This window comes from Heterodontus francisci, chromosome 13 (genome assembly GCF_036365525.1).
Source record: "Heterodontus francisci isolate sHetFra1 chromosome 13, sHetFra1.hap1, whole genome shotgun sequence".
Classification (NCBI taxonomy): Eukaryota; Metazoa; Chordata; class Chondrichthyes; order Heterodontiformes; family Heterodontidae; genus Heterodontus; species Heterodontus francisci.
This window is the reverse complement of record NC_090383.1, coordinates 24,795,487-24,822,190: the sequence shown is the minus strand read 5'-3', so window position 1 is coordinate 24,822,190 and position 26,704 is coordinate 24,795,487. Positions and strand designations below refer to the sequence as shown.

General features: G+C 45.2%; 2 protein-coding genes across 4 annotated transcripts in view; one reads left to right on the top strand and one right to left on the bottom strand.

Annotated features, from left to right (window-relative positions):
- morn2 (MORN repeat containing 2) overlaps nt 1-10,803 on the bottom strand; it is a 62,234-nt gene extending 51,431 nt beyond the window's left edge. The window contains exon 1 of one of the 2 annotated variants that reach the window (XM_068045763.1): nt 10,653-10,803. In XM_068045763.1, the coding sequence (XP_067901864.1) occupies nt 10,653-10,665 (13 nt within the window). In that variant the 5' untranslated portion in view covers nt 10,666-10,803. The remainder of the gene's footprint in view (nt 1-10,652) is intronic. The other variant, XM_068045765.1, reaches the window with a different exon arrangement.
- A 63-nt stretch (nt 10,804-10,866) lies between these two features.
- Nucleotides 10,867-26,704, top strand: part of dhx57 (DEAH (Asp-Glu-Ala-Asp/His) box polypeptide 57) — a 167,545-nt gene continuing 151,707 nt past the window's right edge. Inside the window, exons 1-3 of one of the 2 annotated variants that reach the window (XM_068044535.1) lie at nt 10,867-10,970; nt 14,037-14,449; nt 19,994-20,146. In XM_068044535.1, the coding sequence (XP_067900636.1) occupies nt 14,049-14,449; nt 19,994-20,146 (554 nt within the window). In that variant the 5' untranslated portion in view covers nt 10,867-10,970; nt 14,037-14,048. Of the gene's footprint in view, nt 10,971-13,657; nt 13,726-14,036; nt 14,450-19,993; nt 20,147-26,704 lie in introns of those variants that run through there. The other variant, XM_068044536.1, reaches the window with a different exon arrangement.

The window sequence follows — 26,704 nt, the reverse complement described above, 5'->3', positions numbered from 1 at the left end:
AAGAGTATTGGTGCTCCAAGACTGGTCTAGGCACTGGAATCGCATTTTCAGAAGCCTGATGGCCTGCTCAATGGTGGTGCTGAAGAACAAGTGGCATTGGTTGTATCACCTCTATGCCTCTGTCTGGGGCTCCTGTAGAGGGGTCAGTAGCCATATCTTCAAGATGTATCCCTTATCGCCTAGGATACATCCACCCACTTTGAAGGTTGAAATGAAGATCTGAGGCAGCCTGGACTAGCGCGGGATGAAGGAGTCATAGCAGCTGCCAGGAAAATAAGTTCATACACGGAGGAAGCTCTTTTTGTAGTCGCAGACCAGTTGAACATGCAGACACAGTGGCGCAGTGGTTAGCACTGCAGCCTCACAGCTCCAGCGACCCGGGTTCAGTTCTGGGTACTGCCTGTGCGGAGTTTGCAAGTTCTCCCTGTGTCTGCGTGGGTTTCTACCGGGTGCTCCGGTTTCCTTCCACCTCCAAAAGACTTGCAGGTTGATAGGTAAATTGGCCACTGTAAATTGCCCCCTAGTGTAGGTAAGTGGTAGGAGAATGGTGGGGATGTGGTAGAGAATATGGGATTAATGTAGGATTAGTATAAATGGGTGGTTGTTGGTTGGCACAAGCTCGGTGGGCCGAAGGGCCTGTTTCAGTGCTGTATCTCTAAATAAATAAAATAAAAATAAAAAGATAGTGGAAGCCCTTCCTGTTGATGGATCCGAGTGGCTGGCCGCCTAGCTGGATACAATCGATGATGCCCTGCACCTGGGGGAATCAAACGATGGAGGCGAAACCCAATGCCCCCTGTCCCTGCCATGCAGTGTTTATTATGAAATGAATGAACTGTCTAGCTCTGACAAAGGGGGCAATAGCGACCAGCAAGATGCAGTGGTATGCAGCCGCTGTCACAATGCCACTAAGGTCCACAGCTGATCCTTGGAAGGAGCCAGAAGTTCAAGGCCACAATGACTTTGACAGCCACTAGCAGGGCATGCGACCAGTAATGTTTAAATATTCCACCCATCCCCTCCAACAAGTTCTTAACAAGCTTTTTAACTAATTTAATTGGTCTCAATTGGGAGGAGAGTGGGATTCCTGTCCTGCCCTCATCCTGCTGTGGTTATCATTACCAGCGCCAGGGAATGGCATCCTGTAACTGAAATGCCAGCTGGCGCCAGCATTTTCAGGGCCACTCGAGTCAGAATGAATAACTGGATCTGGATCCAGGCCATACCTGGAATCCTGGTCTGGGGATGGATGCCACAACTTAAGAGTTCCAAAATTGTACAATCCTCAGAGAAAAAAATTCTCTTCATCTCGGTCCTAAAAGGGCAACCCCTAATTTTAAAACAGTGCCCCCTAGTTCTGGACTCACCCACAAGAGGAAACATCCTTTCCACATCCACCTTGTCAAGACCACTCAGGATCTTATATAATTCAATCAAATCACTCTTCTAAACTCCAGTGAAAATAAGCTCAGTCTGTCCAACCTTTCTTCATAAGACAACCCGCTCATTCCAGTTATCAATCTAGTAAACCTCCTCCAATGCATTTACATCCTTCCTTAAATAAGGAGACCAAAACTGCACACAGTATTAGAGATGTGGTCTCACCAGTGCCCTGCATAACCAAAGCATAACATCCTTACTTTCATTTTCAATTCCTCTCATAATAATGGATAGTACTGCATTAGCCGTCTTTATTACTTGCTGTACCTGCATACTAACTTTTTGTGACTCATGCACTAGAACACCTAGATCCGTCCGCACCTCGGAATTCTGCAGTTGTTCTCCGTTTAAATACTACTCTGCTTTTTTTATTCTTCCTGCCAAAGTAAACAACTTCATATTTTCTCACATTATCCTCCATCTGCCAGATTTTTGCCCACTCACTCAACCTATCTGTATCAGTCTGCAACCTCCTTATGTCCTCTTCACAACATACTTTCCTGCCTATTTTTGTGTCATCTGCAAATTTAGTTACCGTGCCATTGCTCCCTTCATCTATATCATGGACATAAATTGTAAAAAGTTGCAGCACACCACGATAATTCTTGACACCCTAGTTGGAGAGTACTGAAGACCTATCTAGGCATCTTCAACACGCTGATGATTTGCTCTGACACACCTAGCGGTTATGTGGCTCTCGCAGTGCTCCTGCGCTGCATTCCTGGGCTTGCTCAAAGATGTCATGAGCCATGTTTAAAGGGTGTATTCCTTGTCTCCTACAAGAACAAAAAGGGCTGGAATGTTGGACTACCACAGTATGAAAGCATCAAGATAGCTCCCAGGGAATCTGGCTGCGTGAAACTTTCCTTTTGGTTGCATATTGATGGAGTAAAATCCCTTGTGGTTGATAAAAACTGGTTGCTGTGACGATCCTCAGATTGCCATGTGTGTGTAGTCTATGGCACCCTGTACTGTGGGATGCCAGCCAGGGAGGCAAATGTGAGTGTCCCGTTATGGCCAGGTGAGGAGGGGGGCACAGGCACCCCTCTTGACCTTCCTCTTATTTGACTGCAACAGGATTTATTCCTTTTTTAAACAGTAGATGTATTTACCACCTCAGTGAGTGTTTTACCTTTTACCATTAATGTGATCGTGAAAGAACCAATCGGATAAGTTTTCTTGAGTTTAAACAAGAGGTGAGTTTATTATACTTAACGATCTAAACTCGATCTAAATGAAATTTAAAAAAGTACGCTGCACGTTCACGCACACATTCACACGGGAATCACACACACACACAAATAGATTATGGAGTGAAGAGTAGATTTTGTGATTGGATTAAGTCCAGAATAAATAAAAGTTAAGTATACAGTCTGTGAGGTTGGTTGATTCGGTGGTCTTCCGGCTGAAGTTGTATTCTTGAAATCTTTGGCTGGTCAAAGCGGTTAGCTCAGTGTTTTCTTGGAGGCAGACTTGTAGTTGGTTCCCTTTGCCTGATCTCCGTCTGTAGCAATCTGTAGGCTTGGAAGGTCCACAGTTGCAGATGGTTTTCAAACTTGTGGTGTTATCTGAAGAGGGACAGAGAGGACAAGCACACTGCCTTTCTGCTGTTGCAGTTTCAGTTACTGCTGATCTCTCTTTGTTCAAGGAAACTCCCAGATTTCACAGAGAGGGACAGACAATCACATGACTGCCTCAGTATATTCTCTGAAACCTTCTAATGAGATTCAAAGTTCAGAATTGGCTCCCCAGGCCCCAGGATGCCAATATTTACACTTGGAGGGGTTTGCTCTTTCAAAGTCAAGGTGTCAGGATTGCCTTGAATGCTATGCTAATGAAGCAATCTTAGGTAATTCAATCACTTAGAGCAAGCTACTGTTCTGGGTCCATACTCCTCAGACCTCAGTCTCCTGTTGGAGGCCTTGGAATGTGAAAAGCTGTTTCAGATGCAAATTGTGGTGGCCATCTTGGCTGCCAGTTTTTTTTTTAAAGTTAACTGCAGGATTTTTTTCTATTAAATGTTTAATGTAAGTTTCCAACCGATGAATTAAAAATTTCTCATTTGGCATATCGTTTTTCTTGACAGCCTGCTCATTCTGGCTTGTCGTCACTGAGAGGAGCCACAGGCAAAGAAATTGATGGTGATGGTGACTTTGACAATAATAGGCAATGATTGCACATCCACCAAGTCCAGCACAGCAGCTTTTCTTGAAGGGGGCTATAACTGTCAGCAACCACCTGCTGTGACAACCTGAGCCACTGCACTTCAGATAGGTCCAGGAAGACAAACCTCTGTCTGTTGGTAGACCCTGTCATGTAGGTAGTGCCTCCTGTGACCTTGGCCTCTCTGTTGAGCTCCTCTCTGCTGTTCTGCACCTCTCTCTTGAGCACATTTGTGATCTTAAATCTTTTAAGAGCACAAATAATAAACAAAATGGCGATTTAGAGAGATTGTGGGGTCTGGGGGTAAGGGGGGGGGGGGGGGGGGGGAGGGTGGCTTCTGGATCATGGGACAACAAGGGAGTCCAAATCTTGGTGGTGAGGGTCTGATGGTGATCCAGGATGGAGGTGAAGGCTCCCAATAGCAGGACTTGAGGGAGGGCAATAGTGCTTGTGAAGGAGCAGTTGGTTGGAGGTCAGATGGTTGGGGGAGGGGGAGCAGCTGACACATTGTGGGAGAAGGATGTCCAATGATGGTTGGAGAGATAGAAGTTGGTCACGGGTTCCATGGTGGGGTCTGGTGGGGGCAAGTGGACAGACTGCAGTAGAATGGAGGTTTTATTGCACAGCTTGTTGGACCTGGAGGAAACACTCCTGCTGCGCCTGACGAACAAGCAGTGCTGCAAAGACACTTACTTCACAGACAGAGCTCCCTTCCCCCTGTAAGCTATCGGGTTTCCTGAGGCCTGGGAAACCTGACCGCCTGAGGTTAAAAATACGACGACGGTTAAACTGAAGGTTTACAGCTTCATTATAATATTTAAAATGAGCAACCCGCTTCCAGTGAGTGGGTTTGTCACCCCCCATCATCATGCCTCTTAAAACCGGAAGTGGGCGGGTTCAAGGCAGGTTGAATTCCTGTTTCAGATTTCTTGCATTTTAACCTCTGACATGACCCCAATCCACTCGCTTTTGGGAGGTAAAATACAGCTCACTATCTCTGTACACAGCCAACAGGAACTGTACAGGATTTCAATATTTTCTTAAAGAAAGATTGCTGTTAAGTTTTTTTAAAAAACCCTATTCGGCTACAAAGTTTCTTACATAATTTTGTGAATTTTATCTTTACATTGAATCCTTACAAAGTTAGTTTTTGGTAACCTTAAACTGCACATAAAGAAAACGTTATTTGCAAACTTCCGCTTTGAATTGCTGATATTATCCTGATAGTGCAGCTTTCCTGAATGTGCGGATGAAATAAAACTTGAAAGGAACAGCTGATCCTGGTTTAAGTAGATTGAAATATATAGCACTTACAATGCTTTATAAATACCACCTATAGAGCAAGAAATTTCAACTATGGTATTGATCACTTCCTTGCATCACTCTTGACCTACATCCCCCTTCCACATTCCAACCCTGCCTACTCCTGGGTCCACCCTGGATACAACTACCCAACAATTCACTTACAACTGGCACTTTCAAAATCTCAATGGTTTAGCCTTTGGCCCTCTATTTGCCTCTACATTTCTGCAGTTACTAATTTGCTCAACCATGTCCTCACCTCCACCTTTGATGCCCTAGTTCCCCAATAAAACCATTACTCTATAACAATGACTACCCTTCAAATGTACTTTATTGGCTGTAAAGCCCTTTCAGACATCCCGAGAACATGAAAGGTGCTTTATAAATGCAAGTTCTTTTTCAAATTGAATTTTGTTTTTATTTTATTTTGAAATCTGGTCATGACAAAATTATTGATGAATGATGAATTAGACATTTATTTTCCTACTACAGCCTGAGTTGTTCTCATTCAATATTATAACAATCACCTGTCAACTAAACTGTAAATGCTGGGTAACACACTCAGGTTTCCAGATACTGGTACTTCTATATACATTTTTCACCACCTAAACATGTAATGACGAGCACAGCTGTCGATACTTGAATCTCTGATCCTGCTGTCTTCACCGCCCAGAGTGTCTGCAGCCACGGCATGCGGTAAGTCCATTGAGGTGAAGAAGGAGCAGCGGGACCCTAGAGAAGTCTTGAGAAAAGGTGCCCCGATCACCCAAAAAATCCACGAACGGCCACCTGGCCACAACTTCAAAGCGCCCGCGGGAGATGGCTCAGAGAGCATCTGCAGCGCACTGTCGGCAATGCTGCATGCCTTTATTTAAACCACTGGAAAAAAAACCCTTAGTGAATGTAATCACCTCTGTAAGTCTGCCAAAAGATGCTTCCCCTCCTGAAGGACGTCGATGGTGGGCACTAGGGACCTTATTCCCTGCACTCGCTTTCCCCCCCTCCCCCCTTACCTTTTCCTCCCTTCCCCGCTCCACCCCCAACAACCCCGTCCCAGCCCGCCCCCCCCCCCCCCCGCACCATCTTCTCCCCACACCCCCTTCCCCTGCATCCCCCCCACCCCCTTACAGCCCCCTTCCCAGCTCCCCCTCGCACCCCCCCCTCCCACCACCCCTCCCCCTCGCATCCCCTCCTCCCACAGGCACCATCCTACAACTGTGTAGGGGCCCTAACAACCCCTCTGCCTTGTGGGCGTCTCGGGAGTGACCAAGGCTAAGGGAGTAAACCCTAACAGATAATCCGGAGTGGAATCCCGTAGGCGGTCATGTGTCACCTTTGGCATGTTTCCGGCAGTTCCTGCAGCCATACCGGTGCCAAACGTCGTGCTCTGCACTCCTTTGGACCCCACCAGAAAGGCCGAGAGGGGGGTTTTGACGACTGGGCAACTATCAACCTCCATAAACTTGCCCAGGCATGCGCCATGGAGAGGTCACTCCATAGTTGCCTCACAGCGACTGACACAACACGGAAGGCAGCAATTACGGGTTATAAGTCCAGATAAATTGGCGTAGAAACTGGGCGCCACGGGTTGCCTTTGTCGGTGGGAGAGGTCATTGCACCTCACTGGACAGCTACCGCCCGCCTCAAACCGGGCAGCCCCCGGTCAATAAGGTTCTGTCCCGCCACAGTCTACCTGTTTCAATGGGTGCTTGGAGCTCAGGGTCATTGCCCGAAAGGTGGACTGATACACCGCACCAAACAACGCGAAAAAAGGAAAGAAGGTACCAGCCCTTCGCTTTGCAAGCTGGAACGTCAGAACTGTGTGTCCTGGCCTGTCGGAAGACCTTACACAAATCAATGATTCTCGGAAGACCGCCATCATTAACAACAAGCTCAGTAGACTCAATGTAGACATTGCAGCACTTCAGGAGACACGCCTCCCCGCGAGTGGATCTCTATCAGAGCAAGACTACACCTTCTTCTGGCAGGGCAGGGATCCTGAAGAACCAAGACAGCATGGAGTGGGCTTCGCCATCACAAACTCCTTGCTCAGCATGATAGAGCCTCCCTCAAATGGCTCGGAATGCATACTGTCCATCCGACTGCTCACCACCTCTGGTCCAGTACACCTACTCAGCATCTATGCTCCAACACTCTGCTCCCCACCTGAAGCTAAAGACCAGTTCTACGAGCAACTCCATAATATCATTAGCAGCATCCCCAACACCGAACACCTATTCCTGCTGGGGGACTTTAATGCCAGGGTTGGGGCCGACCATGACTCATGGCCCTCCTGCCTTGGGCGCTATGGCGTTGGAAGGATGAATGAGAACGGGCAGAGACTGCTTGAGTTGTGTACCTATCAGAACCTCTGCATCACCAACTCGTTCTTTCACACTAAACCCTGTCACCAGGTTTCATGGAGGCACCCAAGATCGCGTCGTTGGCACCAGCTAGACCTCATTGTCACAAGGCGAGCCGCCTTAAACAGTGTTCAAATCACACGCAGCTTCCACAGTGCAGACTGCGACACTGACCACTCCCTGGTGTGCAGCAAGGTTAGACTCAGACCAAAGAAGTTGCATCATTCCAAGCAGAAGGACCACCCGCGCATCAACACTAGCAGAATTTCTCACCCACAGCTGTTACAAAAATTTCTAAATTCACTTGTAACAGCCCTTCAAAACACTCCCACAGGGGATGCTGAGACCAAGTGGGCCCACATCAGAGACGCCATCTAGGAATCAGCTTTGACCACCTACAGCAAAAGTGCGAAGAGAAATGCAGACTGGTTTCAATCTCATAATGAAGAGCTGGAACCTGTCATAGCCGCTAAGCGCATTGCACCGTTGAACTACAAGAAAGCCCCCAGCGATTTAACATCCGCAGCACTTAAAGCAGCCAGAAGCACTGCACAAAGAACAGCCAGGCACTGCGCAAACGACTACTGGCAACACCTATGCAGTCATATTCAGCTGGCCTCAGACACCGGAAACATCAGAGGAATGTATGATGGCATGAAGAGAGCTCTTGGGCCAACCATCAAGAAGATCGCCCCCCTCAAATCTAAATCAGGGGACATAATCACTGACCAACGCAAACAAATGGACCACTGGGTTGAGCACTACCTAGAACTGTACTCCAGGGAGAATGCTGTCACTGAGACTGCCCTCAATGCAGCCCAGCCTCTACCAGTCATGGATGAGCTGGACATACAGCCAACCAAATCAGAACTCAGTGATGCCATTGATTCTCTAGCCAGTGGAAAAGCCCCTGGGAAGGACAGCATTACCCCTGAAATAATCAAGAGTGCCAAGCCTGCTATACTCTCAGCACTACATGAACTGCTTTGCCTGTGCTGGGACAAGGGAGCAGTACCCTAGGACATGCGCGATGCCAATATCATCACCCTCTATAAAAACAAAGGTGACCGCGGTGACTGCAACAACTACCGTGGAATCTCCCTGCTCAGCATAGTGGGGAAAGTCTTTGCTCGAGTCGCTCTGAACAGGCTCCAGAAGCTGGCCGAGCGCGTCTACCCTGAGGCACAGTGTGGCTTTCGTGCAGAGAGATCGACCGTTGACATGCTGTTCTCCCTTCGTCAGATACAGGAGAAATGCCGTGAACAACAGATGCCCCTCTACATTGCTTTCATTGATCTCACCAAAGCCTTTGACCTCGTCAACAGTCTTGGTCTCTTCAGACTACTAGAAAAGATTGGATGCCCACCAAAGCTACTAAGTATCATCACCTCATTCCATGACAATATGAAAGGCACAATTCAACATGGTGGCTCCTCCTCAGAGCCCTTTCCTATCCTGAGTGGCGTGAAACAGGGCTGTGTTCTCGCACCCACACTTTTTGGGATTTTCTTCTCCCTGCTGCTTTCCCATGCGTTCAAGTCCTCTGAAGAAGGAATTTTCCTCCACACAAGATCAGGGGGCAGGTTGTTCAACCTTGCCCGTCTAAGAGCGAAGTCCAAAGTACGGAAAGTCCTTATCAGGGAACTCCTCTTGGCTGACGATGCTGCTTTAACATCTCACACTGAAGAGTGCCTGCAGAGTCTCATCGACAGGTTTGCGGCTGCCTGCAATGAATTTGGCCTAACCATCAGACTCAAGAAAACAAACATCATGGGGCAGGATGTCAGAAATGCTCCATCCATCAATATTGGCGACCACGCTCTGGAAGTGGTTCAAGAGTTCACCTACCTAGGCTCAACTATCACCAGTAACCTGTCTCTAGATGCAGAAATCAACAAGCGCATGGGAAAGGCTTCCACTGCTATGTCCAGACTGGCCAAGAGAGTGTGGGAAAATGGCGCAGACACGGAACACAAAAGTCCGAGTGTATCGGGCCTGTGTCCTCAGTACCTTGCTCTATGGCAGCGAGGCCTGGACAACGTATGTCAGCCAAGAGCGACGTCTCAATTCATTCCATCTTCGCTGCCTCCGGAGAATACTTGGCATCAGGTGGCAGGACTATATCTCCAACACAGAAGTCCTCGAGGCGGCCAACATCCCCAGCTTGTACACACTACTGAGTCAGTGACGCTTGAGATGGCTTGGCCATGTGAGCCGCATGGAAGATGGCAGGATCCCCAAAGACACATTGTACAGTGAGCTCGCCACTGGTATCAGACCCACCGGCCGTCCATGTCTCCGCTATAAAGACGTCTACAAACGCGACATGAAAGCCTGTGACATTGATCACAAGTCGTGGGAGTCAGTTGCCAGCGTTCGCCAGAGCTGGCGGGCAGCCATAAAGACGGGGCTAAAATGTGGCGAGTCGAAGAGACTTAGTAGTTGGCAGGAAAAAAGACAGAGGCGCAAGGGGAGAGCCAACTGTGCAACAGCCCCGACAAACAAATTTCTCTGCAGCACCTGTGGAAGAGCCTGTCACTCTAGAATTGGCCTTTATAGCCACTCCAGGCGCTGCTTCACAAACCACTGACCACCTCCAGGCGCGTATCCATTGTCTCTCGAGATAAGGAGACCCAAAAGAAGAAAACATGTAATTGCAAATATTATGAGTATGAAGATATAAGGTGCAAAGCAGTTTCAGACCAATGCTAAATTTGTGATCCTTTCATTTTGTTTATTTTAAATCTATGTATTTATGATTTAAAAGACAAATATTAGATATGGCATATCTGCATATAATATGCTAAGGCTGAAATAACTCTGAAATAAAGGATGTTAGAGTTTCTGGAAAGTGGGAGAGGACAGTCTCTCTCACAATTAGGATTAATGGTTATGATTAAAGTTATTGGTTGGGGGGTCAGGGATATGGATTAGCAGGTAGGGCCAAGGTTAGGAGTTCGTAGTTAGGGTTAAGATTAGAATGGGGTAGGGTTTAATGGTTAGGGTTAAGGTTAGGATTAGAGGTAGGATTTAGTGGTTAGAGTTATGGTAATGGTTGGTGGCGAGGGTTAAGGTTAGGATTGGGATAAGGCTTCGTGACTAGGGTTAAGGTTAGGGGCTGGGAATAAAGGCTAATGACAAGAGTTAAGATTAGTGATTGTCATTGGGTTCAGGTGTTAGTGGCTAAAACTAAGGTTAGGTTTAGAACCCGTTATTGACAATGCACACGCTTTGTTTCATTTTTTAAAATCATAAATAAACAACTATGGAGTAAAAGCAGCATGGTTCCGTAAAAACACTGGGTCACCTGTGGTTACTGATAGCTGAGTGCACTGCCTCCGCCCGCTCACAATCCGGGAGCGGGCGGTGACAGACCGCACTTACCCGGCATTTTCATCGGCAAAAAGATTTAACAGAATGAAAGGTCAAAGCTTCCGAGGCTGTACTTTAGGAAGTAGACGATAGCCCCCAACCGAAGTGACTTTTATGACAAGCAAACACGCTGAAGTTAAACGAAGAGGCGGATGCCAAGGGATCTCCATGGTAACCAATACCCACCTTAACCCGGAACTTGAAAATGAAGTCACTTCCGGGGCATTCGGTGTCTCCAAGCCGGCTTGTGCTTTGTATGGGAGGTGAAGAAAAGGGGGGAAAAAACTGTTAGTAAAACAACTGGGGAAGCACGGAGACCTCGGCTGGACTGTACGTTATGTTTGGGGAACTGCTGCTTGATTCTTTCAATGTTATGCGCACTAGCTGTAGGCTTGGGATCATTCCCCTCTCACCCTCTCCTAGGGGTTGGCATCCTTCCATCTATGAAAGATGATGGACACACAGCAAACAATCCATTTAGGTGGGGCGTCTGCTCTTGGTGTACTTTTGCTGATGGCTGTGAAGACCAGTCCTTGAGAGGGAGGTTCTGCCACATGTGCTGCGTGTGAAGCTGTCAAGTGATGCTGCGGGTTGTTGTCTTTGACTTTGGTGCCTGTTGCCAAGCTGCTGTAGCAATTGATCATTGTGGTAGTGCGCACCAGTCCACAAGATGTGTTGCCATTTTCCTCTTTCACCAGCTAGCGACTCCCAAGTGCGATAGTCAACATTTAGGGCCTTCATGTCACACTTGTAAGCATCCTTGAAGCGTAGCTTTGGGTGCCCCACTGGTCGTCTGGCCCTGGCTACCTCACCATACAGAATGTCCTTGGGTATGCGACTGTCGCAGCAAATTCCTCCCCAGAAGTAGAAGAATTTGTGTTTTTATAGCGCCATTCATGATCTCAGGAAGTCCCAAAGCATCATACAGCCAATGAAGATTTTGAACTGTAGTTACTGTTGTAATGTTGGAAATTTGTGCACAGCAAGGTCCTACAAACAATTGTTAATGACCTGATAATCTCTTGTAGTCATGTTGAGGGCTAAATATTGACCAGACACCCGGGGGAGCTCCCCTACTTAGGGCTGTGGGTTCTTTTATGCCCATCTGATAGGGCAGATGGGCCTCGATTTAATGTCTCATCCAATAAGCGGCACCTCTGACACAGTATGTTGACCTTCATAGCGAGAGGATCTGAGTACAGGAGCAAGGATGTCTTGCTGCAATTATACAAGGCCTTGGTGAGATCACATCTGAGGTATTGTGTGCAGTTTTGATCTCGTTATCTGAGGAAGGATGTTCTTGATATGGAGGGAGTGCAGCAAAGGTTCACCAGACTGATTCCTGGGATGGCAGGACTGACATATGAAGAGAGGTTGGGTTGATTAGGCTTGTATTTGCTAGAGTTTAGAAGAATGAGAGGGGATCTCATAGAAACCTATAAAATTCTAACAGGACTGGACAGACTAGATGCAGGAAGGATGTTCCCGATGGCGGGGGAGTCCAGGACCAGGGGTCACAGTCTAAGGATAAGGGGTAAGCCATTTAGGACTGAGATGAGGAGAGATTTCTTCACAGAGAGTGGTGAACCTGTGGAATTCTCTACCACAAAAAGCATTTGAGGCCAAATCATTAAATATATTCAAGAAAGAGTTAGATATAGTCTTAGGGCTAATGGGATCAAGGGATACGGGGACAAAGCGGGAACAGGTTACTGAGTTTGGATGATCAGCCATGATCATATTGATTGGCAGAGCAGGCTCGAAGGGCCGAATGGCCTACTCCTGCTCCTATTTTTCTATGTTTCTACATAATTCTTTTAGTAGTGCACTTTCATGTCAACCTAGATTTTGTGCTCACGTGTCAGGAGTGAGTTTTCCACACCCACAACTCTCTGACTCAAAGGTGTGAATGTTATCATCGAGCCAGGGTTGACACCATGAGAATAGTGGGCATGAGCACCATGAAGTTAATGATGTTCTAGGGTTGATGTTGACACCCACCCCACAAAATTCTTTCATTTTGGGTTTAAAGTGAGACCTGTCTTGGCGTCTGTCATCCTTAAGGATAACATAGCTCCACATATTAGAAAATAAACTGCAAATATTGAAAATCAGAAAATCATGGGAGGAGCATCTGTTTCTGATCATTTAAAGTCATTTTTTCTTCTGATGTAATTTCTATTTTTGGAGTCTGAAAGGACTTGATAATGTAACTCACGACAAGCTGTTTCACCTTGTCCAGAACAGTAGAATCTGAGGACATGACCTGCAGTTGGGGAGTAAATTCAAAATGAATCTGTGGGAACAATATTTCAGTGAGCAAGTGGTCAGTTTATGGAACAGACTAGGGAGATGGTGGAAGCAGTTAGTGTTGATCTATTCAAAGAGGAGTAGATAACTTTCTTTCAGAAGGGAACGTCTTGGGAAAGGGTATGTGAGCATGTGAGACATGACAAGTGTTAGGTGTAGGCAGGCTTGGGACGAACAGATGATTTTGGAACTCTAGTTCCCAACGCTCACCAGAACTGAGGTTTTTATCACATCATGTGTGGATCTGTTGTAGACTAATTGAGAGAGAGTGATTGTTATGATTAGTCAACAACTCCATTGTTGTACCATGCGGCTACCAGGATGGTAGAAGGCGAACTAGATAGACTATGGTCTTTTTTGTTCAGCATATTCTTATGTCCCTGCTTAAAATTTGAATTATCAAATAATTTGATTTAAATATAAATAACAGCAACGTGGGAATTTATTGCTAAAGGTAACGGATCAATTAAATCAAGTTACTTTGAATTAAGGGAAGTTGACTGAACAAAGCAGGTCATGCAGCAACAATCTTTCCCAAAATAATTAATGTAACATCTTAAAAGTGTGATCTTTTATGTGAGCGTTGAATTTGTAAAGATTTGCAAAAATATTAGTCTTCCATTTTCCTTGTGGTTGATGTTACTAATTTGCCTTCAACCTTCTCCAACAGATTTGAGGAAATACAGCACCTTGCACAATTTGAACAACCACAGAACGTGGAATAATGGAATAATCCATTCATGACCTGTCTCGCAAAGTTTCCTAGTTCATTTGAGTGAGATATTTAGTTTATTCTGCTACATTCATCACCATAAAAAAAATTGGACAAGTGTAGAGTAGCCATTTTTGCTTTTTGAAGTATAGCCACTATTGTAATGTAGGATACACTGCAGCCAACTTGTACACAGCAAGGTCCCACAAACAGCATTGAGATAATGACTAGATAAGCTGTTGGTTGAAGGATAAATATTGGCCAGGGCACCAGGCAGAACGTGCCTGCATTATGGTTTAAATGTCCAGAATTACTAACTATTTGGTTGTAATTGAAATCTGTAATATGTAATAAGCGGTTCATCTTTTGAACAGTGATCACGGAAAATGAATTTTGGAAGGAGGCCAAACCGAGGAGGAGGAAGATTCAACAAGCCTCGTGGTGGTACAGGAGGAGGAAGTAGGAAAGCTTCGGGTAAAGCATGGGATGATGGGGATGATTTCAGTTTCTCCCGAAAGCCAGCTGCCCCGACCAGGCCTCGGAGTAGGGGTAGAGGTAGAGTGGGAGCTGGAGCCGGAAGGGGAGCTGGAGCCGGAAGGGGAGCTGGAGCCGGAAGTAGAGCTGGAGCTGGAAGTAGAGCAGGAGCAGGAGCTGGAGCTGGAAGTAGAGCAGGAGCTGGAGCTGGAAGTAGAGCAGGAGCTGGAGCTGGAAGTAGGAAATACCCCGATGACGTGTTGAAGGAACGAGGGGAGTTCAACTTATTTGGTAATCTGATCAAATCACAAAGGTAGGTGCAGAACTTGACCAACATGGGTTAATGACTCAGTTGTGCTTATATCATTTGAGCCTTTCTCCTTAAGTCATAACTAACTTTTTAGTGAACGTATTTGAACTGTGACAACCCAAGTTGCTGATCTTTGCTGTCTATTGGACAAAACACACCACAGAGGTTAGGTAATTCACCACAAGGTAAAAGGGGAAACCCAAAATAATTTAACTCCAGTGATTCCTGTGCTGCTTCCAGCAGCTGATAAGAAAATGACATTTGAAGATGCCTGTGAGCAAGCCATCTGGCCAGTGAGTTTGTTGAGAAATGGTGCTTTGGGAATGTAAAGAAGGAAGAAAGCAACTGTTTTTTAAAAAGTGGAACAATTTTAAAACAAGTTTTTAAAAATGTAATCACTACATAATTGCTGTTAGTTGGCATAAATTGTTTTGTGTACATGGGGTGGTTTTTAAAAAAAATTTGTTTCTTGGAGTGTGGACGTTGCCAGCCAGGTCAGCAGTTATTGCCCATCCCTCATTGCCCTTGAGAAGGTGGTGGTGAGCTGCCTTCTTGAACCGTTGCATTCCATGTGGGGTAGGTACACCCACAGTGCTTTGAGGAAGGGAGTTCCAGGATTTTGACCCAGCGACAGTGAAGGGACGGTGAAATAGTTCCAAGTCAGCATGGTGTGTGACTTGGAGGGGAACTTGTAGGTGGTGGTGTTCCCACACATCTGCTGCCCTTGTCCTTCTAGGTGGTAGAGGTTGTGGGTTTGGAAGGTGCTGCCTGAGTAGCCTTGGTGCATTGCTGCAGTGCATCTTGTAGATGGTACACACTGCTGCCACTGTATGCCGGTGGTGGAGGGAGTGAATGTTTGTGGACGGGATGTCAATCAAGCGGGCTGCTTTGTCCTGGATGGTGTCGAGCTTCTTGAGTGTTGTTGGAGCTGCACCCATCCAGGCAAGTGGAGGGTATTCCATCACACTCCTGACTTGTGCCTTGTAGAAGGTGGACAGGCTTTGGGGAGTGAATAGGTGAGTTACGCACCGCAGGATTCCTAGCCTTGGACTTGCTCTTGTAGCCACAGTCTTTATATGGCTACTCCAGTTCAGTTTCAAGTCAATGGTAACCCCCAGGATGTTGATAGTGGGTGTTTCAGTGATTGTAATGCCGTTGAATGTCAAGGGGAGATGGTTAGATTTTCTCTTGTTGAAGATGGTCATTGTCTGGCACTTGTATGGCGCGAATGTTATTTGCCACTTATCAGCTCAAGCCTAGATATTGTACAGGACCTGCTGCATTTTCACACGGACTGCTTCAGTATCTGAGGAGTCACGAATGGTGCTGAACATTGTGCAATCATAAGTGAACATCTCTGCTTCTGACCTTATGATTGAAGGAAGGTCATTGATGAAGCAGCTGAAGATGGTTGGGCCTAGGACACTACTCTGAGGAACTCCTGCAGTGATGTCCTGGAGCTGAGATGATTGACCTCCAACAACCACAACCATCTTCCTTTGCTCTAGGTACGATTCCAACCAGCGGAGAGTTTTCCCCAGATTCCCATTGACTCCAGTTTTGCTAGGGCTCCTTGATGCCATACTCTGTCAAATGCTGCCTTGATGTCAAGGGCAGTCACTCTCGCCTCACCTTTTGAGTTCAGCTTTTTGTCCATGTTTGAACCAAGGCCAGTTCAGGAGCTGAGTGGCCCTGGCGGAACCCAAACTGAGTGTCACTGAGCAGGTTATTGACACCTTCCATCACTTTACTGATGATTGAGAGTAGATTGATGGGACGGTAATTGGCCGGGTTAGATTTGTCCTGCTTTTTGTGTGCAGGATACCTGGGCAATTTTCTACATTGCCGGCTAGATGCCAGTGTTGTAGCTGTAATGGAACATCTTGACTAGGGGCGCGGCAGGTTCTGGAGCACAGGTTTTCAGTACAATTGCTGGAATATTGTCAGGGCCTATAGCCTTTGCAGTATCCAGTGCCTTCAGTCGTTTCTTGATATCACATGGAGTGAATCGAATTGGCTGAAGACTGGCATTTGTGATGCTGGGGACTTCAGGAGGAGGCCGAGATGGATCATCCACTCGGCACTTCTGGCTGAAGATTGTTGCAAATGCTTCAGCTTATCTTTTGCACTGATGTGCTGTGCTCCCCCATCATTGAGGATGAGGATATTTGTGGAGCCACCCATCTCCTGTTAGTTGTTTAGTTGTCCACCACCATTCACGACTGGATGTGGCAGGACTGCAGAGCTCAGATATGATCCTTTGGGAGGGTGGTGGAGTGAGAAGGTGAGAAGAGTAACGTCAGAATCATTACAGTTAAAAACACCAAAGGTGCATTTTTATTGCTTGGCCAGGTGCATCAGACATGGAGTGTTGCGCTGGGTGTGCTTTGTTGTCCACTGAATCGACAAAAGCCTTGGGGATGAATTTTTTTTTAGAATTAGAATATTACAGCGCAGTACAGGCCCTTCGGCCCTCGATGTTGCGCCGATCATCTGACCTACACTATTCCATTTACATCCATATGTCTATCCAATGACCACTTAAATGCCCTTAAAGTTGGCGAGTCTACTACTGTTGCAGGCAGGGCGTTCCACGCCCCTACTACTCTCTGCGTAAAGAAACTACCTCTGACATCTGTCCTATATCTTTCACCCCTCAACTTAAAGCTATGTCCCCTCGTGTTTGCCATCCTCATCCGAGGAAAAAGACTCTCACTATCCACCCTATCTAACCCTCTGATTATCTTGTATGTCTCTATTAAGTCACCTCTCCTCCTCCTTCTCTCTAACGAAAACAACCCCAAGTCCCTCAGCCTTTCCTCGTAAGACCTTCCTTCCATACCAGGCAACATCCTAGTAAATCTCCTCTGCACCCTTTCCAAAGCTTCGACATCCTTCCTATAATGCGGTGACCAGAACTGCACGCAATACTCCAGGTGCGGCCTCACCAGAGTTTTGTACAGCTGCATCATGACCCCGTGGCTCTGAAACTCGATCCCCCTACTAATAAAGGCTAACACACCATATGCCTTCTTAACAGCCCTATTAACCTGGGTAGCAACTTTCAGGGATTTATGTACCTGGATACCAAGATCTCTCTGCTCATCTACACTACCAAGAATCTTCCCATTAGCCCAGTACTCTGCATTGCTGTTACTCCTTCCAAAGTGAATCACCTCACACTTCTCCGCATTAAACTCCATTTGCCATCTCTCAGCCCAGCTCTGCAGCCTATCTATGTCCCTCTGTACCCTACAACACCCTTCGACACTATCCACAACTCCACCGACCTTCGTGTCATCCGCAAATTTACTAACCCACCCTTCTACACCCTCATCCAGGTCGTTTATAAAAATGACAAACAGCAGTGGCCCCAAAACAGAACCTTGCGGTACACCACTAGTAACTAAACTCCAGGATGAACATTTGCCATCAACCACCACCCTCTGTCTTCTTTCAGCTAGCCAATTTCTGATCCAAAGCTCTAAATCACCTTCAACCCCATACTTGCGTATTTTCTGCAATAGCCTACCGTGGGGAACCTTATCAAACGCCTTACTGAAATCCATATACACCACATCCACGGCTTTACCCTCATCCACCTGTTTGGTCACCTTCTCGAAAAACTCAATAAGGTTTGTGAGGCACGACCTACCTTTCACAAAACCGTGCTGACTATCGCAAATGAACTTATTCTTTTCAAGATGATTATAAATCCTGTCTCTTATAACCTTTTCCAACATTTTACCCACAACCGAAGTAAGGCTCACAGGTCTATAATTACCAGGGCTGTCTCTACTCCCCTTCTTGAACAAGGGGACAACATTTGCTATCCTCCAGTCCTCCGGCACTACTCCAGTCGACAATGACGACTTAAAGATCAACAACAACGGCTCTGCAATCTCCTCCCTGGCTTCCCAGAGAATCCTAGGATAAATCCCATCTGGCCCAGGGGACTTATCTATTTTCACTCTTTCCAAAATTGCTAACACCTCCTCCTTGTGAATCTCAATCCCATCTAGCCTAGTAGGCTGTATCTCAGTAATCTCCTCGGCAACATTTTCTTTCTCTACTGTAAATACTGATGAAAAATATTCATTTAACGCTTCCCCTATCTCCTCTGATTCCGCACACAACTTCCCACTACTATCCTTGATTGGCCCTGTTCTAACTCTTATCATTCGTTTATTCCTGATATACCTATAGAAAGCCTTAGGGTTTTCTTTGATCCTATCCGCCAATGACTTCTCGTGTCCTCTCCTTGCTCTTCTTAGCCCTCCCTTTAGATCCTTCCTGGCTAGCTTGTAACTCTCAAGCGCCCTAACTGAACCTTCACGTCTCATCCTAACATAAGCCGCCCTCTTCCTCTTGACAAGCGCTTCAACTTCTTGAGTAAACCACGGCTCCCTTGCTCGACAACTTCCTCCCTGCCTGACCGGTACATACTTATCAAGGACACGCATTAGCTGCTCCTTGAATAAGCTCCACATTTCGTTTGTGCCCATCCCCTGCAGTTTCCTTCCCCATCCTACACATCCTAAATCTTGCCTAATCGCGTCATAATTTCCTTTCCCCCAGCTATAATTCTTGCCCTGCGGTATATACCTGTCCCTGCCCATCGCTAAGGTAAACCTAACCGAATTGTGATCACTATCGCCAAAGTGCTCACCTACATCTAAATCGAACACCTGGCCGGGTTCATTACCCAGTACCAAATCCAATGTGGCATCGCCCCTGGTTGGCCTGTCCACATACTGTGTCAGAAAACCCTCCTGCACACACTGGACAAAAACAGACCCATCTAAAGTACTCGAACTATAGTATTTCCAGTCAATATTTGGAAAGTTAAAGTCCCCCATAACCACTACCCTGTTACTCTCGCTCCTGTCAAGAATCATCTTCGCTATCCTTTCCTCTATGGTCTTCGATTTTTTTAGCATGAATTTCAGTGGAAAAGAAAGTTAAGAGTGGGGTAAAACAAGCTGCAGATTCACTGTGGGCCTGTTTCATGCTTCTGGCAGCAACCAGTTTTCACCCCATCTGTAATAAAAGTAAAATACTGCAGATGCTGGAAATCTGAAATAAAAACAGAAAGTGCTGGAAATACTCAGCAGGTCTGGCAGCATCTGTGGAGAGAGAAACAGCGTTAATGGTCACAGACCTGAACGGTAACTCTGTTTCTCTCTCCACAGATGCTGCCAGACCTGCTGAGTATTTGCAGCACTTTCTGTTTTTATTTCACCCCATCTGAGTTTCTGCTGGCCTATGCCATTCCTGGGCGCTGTTAAATGTGGTAAACTGATACTGGTATCTTGAATTTCAGCTGATGTGATTGATGTCGCATTGTTAGTCAGTGCATAGAGGAACCTGTTCCATTCCCAAGCAGCGTCATCCCTTTATTTGAACACAGTGAATCTGGATATTTTATCTATTTTTAAGAAACAAAATTCCTGTACTGTATAGAATTTGGATGGATGTCTTTGATGGGAAAGGTAAACACTGTTGCAAAGGTTCTGTTGACATTTTGGTAATTTTCCTCTTCTGCAGGTCAAACAATGATGGCCAAAGGGGAGGCAGATTTAAATCTAGATCTGAACACCGAATACTTTTGCAGACTATAAACATGACTTCCGAAAACCAGAAGGATGTTAAGCAGCTTCTCCGAGAACTGCAAATTCATGAAAAGGAGACTGCAGCAGAGTAAGCTCATGGTGTTTTTTTTGCTTCCTCTCAAGCTTTCTATTTGCATTCAGCCACAGAATGAAAATTAAACGTATGTTCCTTTTGAATGTTAAAACTTATTTGTGGACTGGGTTGAGGCAGTGGTTTCTGGCCTATTTCAACACTGATACCTTGAATTAAATCCAGCTTGGACTGAGGGGATGAGAGTCGTCCTGTGTGATGAGTTTGGTCAGTTTCAATCCAATGCATGACTGCCTGAAATGGAAAATTTCCATTCTTCAGTACTAATGTCCCTCACCTTGAAGAGCATTAAATTCCCCTGCACAAAAGGTGTAGTTTAAAAAAAAAAAATTGAGTCAGAGCTAGGTCTCCTTGTACTTTATGTTCTGATGCACCAGCAGCAGCAGGATGGGAAGTCAGTGAATATTCAACTGAGTAGATTCATATAGATGGATATAGTGGAAAGTATGGATCAGTCATCTGAAAGAACAAGACTCCCAAGGACAGATATTCACAGTGTCGGAGCCACAACATGACTCTGCGTTCAGGGTAGCCCACTGGAGCTTCAACATGCTGAACTGTAGAGTAGTGGCCTAATTATGATTGCCCACCACAAATGACCAATTTCCGATTTCCTGTCATAAAGATGCTGAAGAGAATGTAAGCACTTCCCCGCAGCAAGAGTGTGAAAATCAGCGATGCACTCTGAAATACCTCTGGATATCCATCTAGGGAGATTGCATTTATATAGCATCTTTATGTAGTAAAATAGCCTTCACAGGAGCTTTGCAGAAGCATTATCAGATAAAAATTGACATTGCGCCAAAGAAGGATATATTAGGACAGGTTTAAAAAAAAGTCTTAGGCAAAGAGGTAAGGTTTAAGAAGTGGCTTAAAGGAGGGGAGAGAGATAAATTTATTTATTTATTTAGAGATACAGCACTGAAACAGGCCCTTCGGCCCACCGAGTCTGTGCCGACCAACAACCACCCATTTATACTACTCCTACATTAACCCCATATTCTCTACCACGTCCCCACCTTTCTCCTACCACCTACCTACACTAGGGGGCAATTTACAATGGCCAATTTACCTATCAATCTGCAAGCCTTTTGGAGGTGGGAGGAAACCGGAGCACCCGGCGGAAACCCACGCAGACACAGGGAGAACTTGCAAACTCCGCACAGGCAGTACCCAGAACTGAACCCGGGTCGCTGGAGCTGTGAGGCTGCGGTGCTAACCACTGTGCCACCCATAAAGAGAGGCAGAAAAGTTTGGGAAGGGAATTCCAGAGCTTATAGACTAAATGACTGAAGGCATGGTCGCTATGGTGGAATGTAGGGAATGGAAGATGCACAAGAGGCCTGGAAGCAGGTTGCCTTTGCTTGCCTAGCTCGTGGTAGGAAGTGAACAGTAGGGGAAAAGGAATTCCATCTATGGTGGGGTGTATTTATCTAGTTACTAGATGAGCCACACTGAACAGGCAAGTCCTGTGTTCTGTGCTGAGTTAACTGTTCTCGGCTAAGTAGCAAAGGTTACCAAACAGTTGGTCTCTGTGCGTCTTGATTACTGACCAGAGTCCCAGTTCTTCTCATTAACTAGTGACTCCAGGTGGAAGTGCCTGTATGTGGAGATCAGTCAAGGACAAGACAGGGCTCAGGTGTGACGGACCACTGCAGTTATAGAAATACAAGTCGTTTTTTTTCTTTTATTCATCACCTTTCACAACCACAGGACGTCCCAAAGTGTTTTACAGCCAATGAAGTACTTTTAAAGTTTAGTCACTGTTGTAATGTAGGAAATGCAGCAGCTAATTTGCTCACAGCAAGGTACCACAAATAATGTGACAATGACCAGATAATCTGTTTTTGTGATGTTGATTGAGGGATAAAAATAGGACAGGACTCCAGGGATAACTCCCCTGCTCTTCTCTCAAGGTGGCATGGGATCTTTACATCTTTAATGATACTCACTGTCCAGCCTCACCTGGAAGTATTGGCCACTTGGGTAAGGTATTGGAGGGTGACAGCAGCTGTGGAACTTTAACCCAACTATGAGTCAAAAATATCAGGAATATGGAGGTGGAAGGAGAAAACATTCTCTAAAGAGGAGTCTTCCCCTGCCTGAAATTGTTGTAATGTAGCATTGTCTTAAGTGAGAATTAGATGTTTGTTTATTTTTTCTGGCTGTGGTTTGTCAAGTTAGTAATAGCAGTCCACAGTGCATTTTTAGGCAACTTTAATCTGAGTATAAATGCTATTATCCAGATTTTCTCTTGACACTTGCTACTGTTACACAGAGGCATTTTCCATGTGCAAACTACATCTTTTATGAACCAGTACCTACATCCTTGCTTTGGTATGCATTGAGTGTGATAGCTTTCCATGAACTAACAGTTGGCCATGATATATTGCACTGGAGACCGTGTAGATTGCTCACTGTATTCTCTAAATATCTCAACATTTAGAGCAATGTGTAAGACTCATGATCAAAATGTTTTTACAAGTGAGATTATACACTGAAGCAAAAAGACATAGCAAGTTACCACCGATCTAATAGGAATAAAGTAATAAAGAGACAGTCGGTCCACAAGGAATACAATGCCCTTTTCTAGAACAGTTCATTTGATGCTAAAACTTTGTCTTTCATTGACTTTTTTCATCAATGGGAAAGAAACTCGGGCAGCTGCTACTGCCAGTTTTCCACCCACGTTGAAAGTGGAAATGATCCCTGAAGTGTCCGTTTCAGAAGCTGAACTGAATTTAAGTGATTGAGAAAAGGCTACAGTATCTATCCCACACCAACAGCATCTAGATGACGAGCTGTCAATCAATCAAGTTCAGATATGCAAAAGCACATCTCATGTATAGAATCACTTGACAAATTGATGTTCGCATCCCGTCCAGGCCCCTCATATCTGTTATGCTTTGCCATGTGTAAAATGGTTGGCACCTAAGATGTAGTTTATATAAATTCTAGCTACAGTACAGATCTGCCAATGTATCAGTAAAGGATGGGGTAATAGTGATATTTGATAGGATGAAAATAGATAAAGAGGAAGTGCTTAAAAGGTTGGCAGTACTCAAAGTAGTAAAGTCACATGGTCCTGATGGGATGTATCCTAGGTTACTGTGGGAAGTAGGAGTGGAAATTGTAGAAGCTGTGGCTGCAATCTTTCAATCCTCTCTAGATATGAGGGTGGTGCTAGAGGACTGGAGGATTGTAAATGTTACACCCCTGTTTAATAAAGGGGAGAGGAATAAACCCGGCAATTACATGTCCGTCAGTTAAACGGTGGTGGGGAAACTTTTAGAGACAATAACTGGGGCAAAATGAATTGGCACTTGGAAAAGTATGGGCTAATAAATGAAAATTAGCATGGATTTTAGCTACCTTAGACCAGAAACTGAACTGGAGTAGCCATATAAATACCGTGGCTACAAGAGCAGGTCAGAGGCTAGGAATCCTGCGGCGAGTAACTCACCACCTGACTCCCCAAAGCCTGTCCACCATCTACAAGGCACAAGTCAGGAGTATGATGGAATACTCTCCACTTGCCTATATGGGTGCAGCTCTAACAACACTCAAGAAGCTCGACACCATGCAGAAACATTCACTCCCTACACCACCGACGCACAGTGGCAGCAGTGTGACCCATCTACAAGATGCACTGCAGCAACGCACCAAGGCTCCTTAGACCGCACCTTCCAAACACGCGACCTCTCCCACCTTGAAGGACAAGAGCAGCAAATGCATGGGAACATCACCACCTGCAAGTTCCCGTCCAAGTCACACATCATCCTGACTTGGAACTATATCGCCGTTCCTTCACTCACTGGGTCAAAATCCTGGAACTCCCTAACAGCACTGTGGGTGTACCTACCTCACATGGACTGCAGCGGTTCAAGCAGGCAGCTCACCACCACCTTCTGAAGGGTAATTAGGGATGGGCAATTAATGCTGGCATAGCCAGTGACTCCCACATCCCATGAATGAATTAAAAAACAATTTGTTAAAGGCAAATCATGTTAACTAACTTAATTGAGTTCTTGGTTGAAATAACAGAGGGTTGATATGCGTAGTGCAGTTAATGTATTTATGAACTTTTAAAATGTGTTTGATAAAGAACCACATAATAGGCTTTAATTATGTGAACAAGCCTTTGAGATTAAAGCAACAGTGGCAAAGTGGGTAAGAAATTGGCCAGGGGACAAAAGGTAGAGAGTAGTAGTGAACAGATGTTTTTCAAACTGAAAAAAGGAAATATACGCTGCTGTTCTCCAGGGGTCGATATTAGAACTTTGTTTTTTTGATATATGATAATGACCTGGACTTGAGTATATAGAGCATAATTTTAAAGTTTGCAGATGACACAAAACTTGGGAATATAGCAAACAATGAGGAGGATAGTAACAGATTTCAGGAGTACGTAGACTTGTAAAATAGTCAGACACATGGCAGATGAAATTTAACGCAGAGAAGTTTCAGTAGGAATATGGAGGAGAGGCAATAGAAGCTAAATGGTTCAATTTTAATGGGGGAGCGGGAACAGAGAGAGTGACAAATCTTTGAAGGTGATAAAATAAGTTGAGAAGGCTGTTAAAAAAAAAAAGTCCCTGCGATCCTTGGCTTGATTAATAGAGACACAGAGTACAAAAGCAAGGAAGTTCTGCTGAACCGATATAAAATGCTTTCTCGGCCTCAGCTGGAATATTGTGTTCAATTCTGAACACCACATTTTAGGAAGGCTGTCAAGTCCTTAGAGGGGGTGTGAAAGAGATATGTTAGAATGGTACCAGGGATGTGGGACTTAAGTTATGTGGAGAGACTGGAAAAGCTGGGGTTGTTCTCCTTTTATTGTAGAGAAGACTAAGTGGAGATTTAGTAAAGGTAAAGGTGTTCAAAATCATGGTTTTGATGGAGGAAATAAGGAGAAATTGTTTCCAGTGGTGGAATGCTTGGTAACTGGAGGACGCAGATCTATCTAAGATGATTGGCAAAAGAATGAGTGGCGACATGAGGGGGAAAAAATTACGCAACGGGTTGTTGTGATCTGGAACGCACTGCCTGAAGGATGGCGGAAGCAGATTCAATAGTAGCTTTCAAAAGGAAATTAGATACATACTTCAAGGGGAAAAAATTTACAGGGCTATGGGGGAAGGGCAGTGGAGTAGGACTAATTGGATACCAAAGAGCTGAAATGGGCACGATGGGTGCTGTATCATTCTATGATTCTATGAACATTGTTGTGAGTGCTTTATTTCAACAACAGCAATTTGCATTTATTTAATGCCTTTGAAGTAGTGGAATATCCCAAGGGACTTCACTAGATGAAAATCAGACAAAATTTGGCATTGAGTCACATAACGAGATATTAGGACAGGTGACTTAAAGCTTGGTGAAAGAGGTAGGTTTTCAGCAGCATCTTAAAGGAACAGAGGCAGAGGGGATTATAGAGAGATTACCAGAGATTATGGGTTAGGCAGTTGAAGGCAAGGCCTCCAGTGCTGGAGCAAAGGAAGTGAAGGATGCACAAGAGACCACAATTAGAGGAACACAGAATTCTTGGATAAAAGCAAAATACAGCAGACGCTGGAAACCTGAAACAAAAACAGAAAGTGCTGGAAATACTCAGCAGGTCAGGAAGCATCTGTGGAGAGAGAAGCAGAGTTAACATTTCAGGTCTGTGACCTTACATCAGAACTGAGTATTTCCAGCACTTTCTGTTTTTGCTACAGAATTATTGGAGATTTTTAGGGCTGGAGGAGGTTACAAAGGGTCAAGGCTATGGTGGGATTTGATCACAAGGATGAGAATCCTCAATTATAGAAGTACTGTTACTTTAGTATTGGCAGAATGCTAATTTCAGTAAAAATGTGTTAGAGCGGTAACGGTAAGTATGATGAGTTTCTTTCCATCATGGTTGAAGTGTATGAACCGTTCTTCATGTTCAGTGTAGTTTTTGTCATTTATTATTGCTACAGAACATCCTGAGATTTACTTATGCAGCTGCAAAATATCTCTTTTCTCATTTACCATTGTCTCCAATTGTTTTTTGTTTTGGTGCATACAATGGATCTTTTTAAATGTAATATTGCAAACATATTTCCCTTCAAATTGAGTGAAGCTTTATTTTTCAATTTCAGGAAATCTTATGTGCTTGTAGTGATTAGAGATAAGGTTCTGACCATTTAGATAGACATTTCTGTAACAAGGAAAAAAAGACTTCCTATATTCAGCGTTGCACACAAGTTAGTGCAAACCACTCCCCTCCCCCTGTGCACTTGTCTTTGAAACAGCTTCCAACAAGAAGAATACTCAGAGCAGAAGGGAAATAGATAATTCTTATGCACGTAAACAGTCAGATACACGTGCGTGCTGTCACGACCTGAGTGAGACCGTTAATATTAAAATATGAGATATGTACCCCCAGGCCAATATAAAGAATTACTCTCTCTCGCAGCTCCCTCCCTCTCTCTCTCTCTCTCTCTCCCAGCTCCCTCCCTCTCTCTCTCTCTCTCTCTCTCCCAGCTCCCTCCCTCCCTCTCTCTCTCTCCCAGCTTCCTCCCTCTCTCT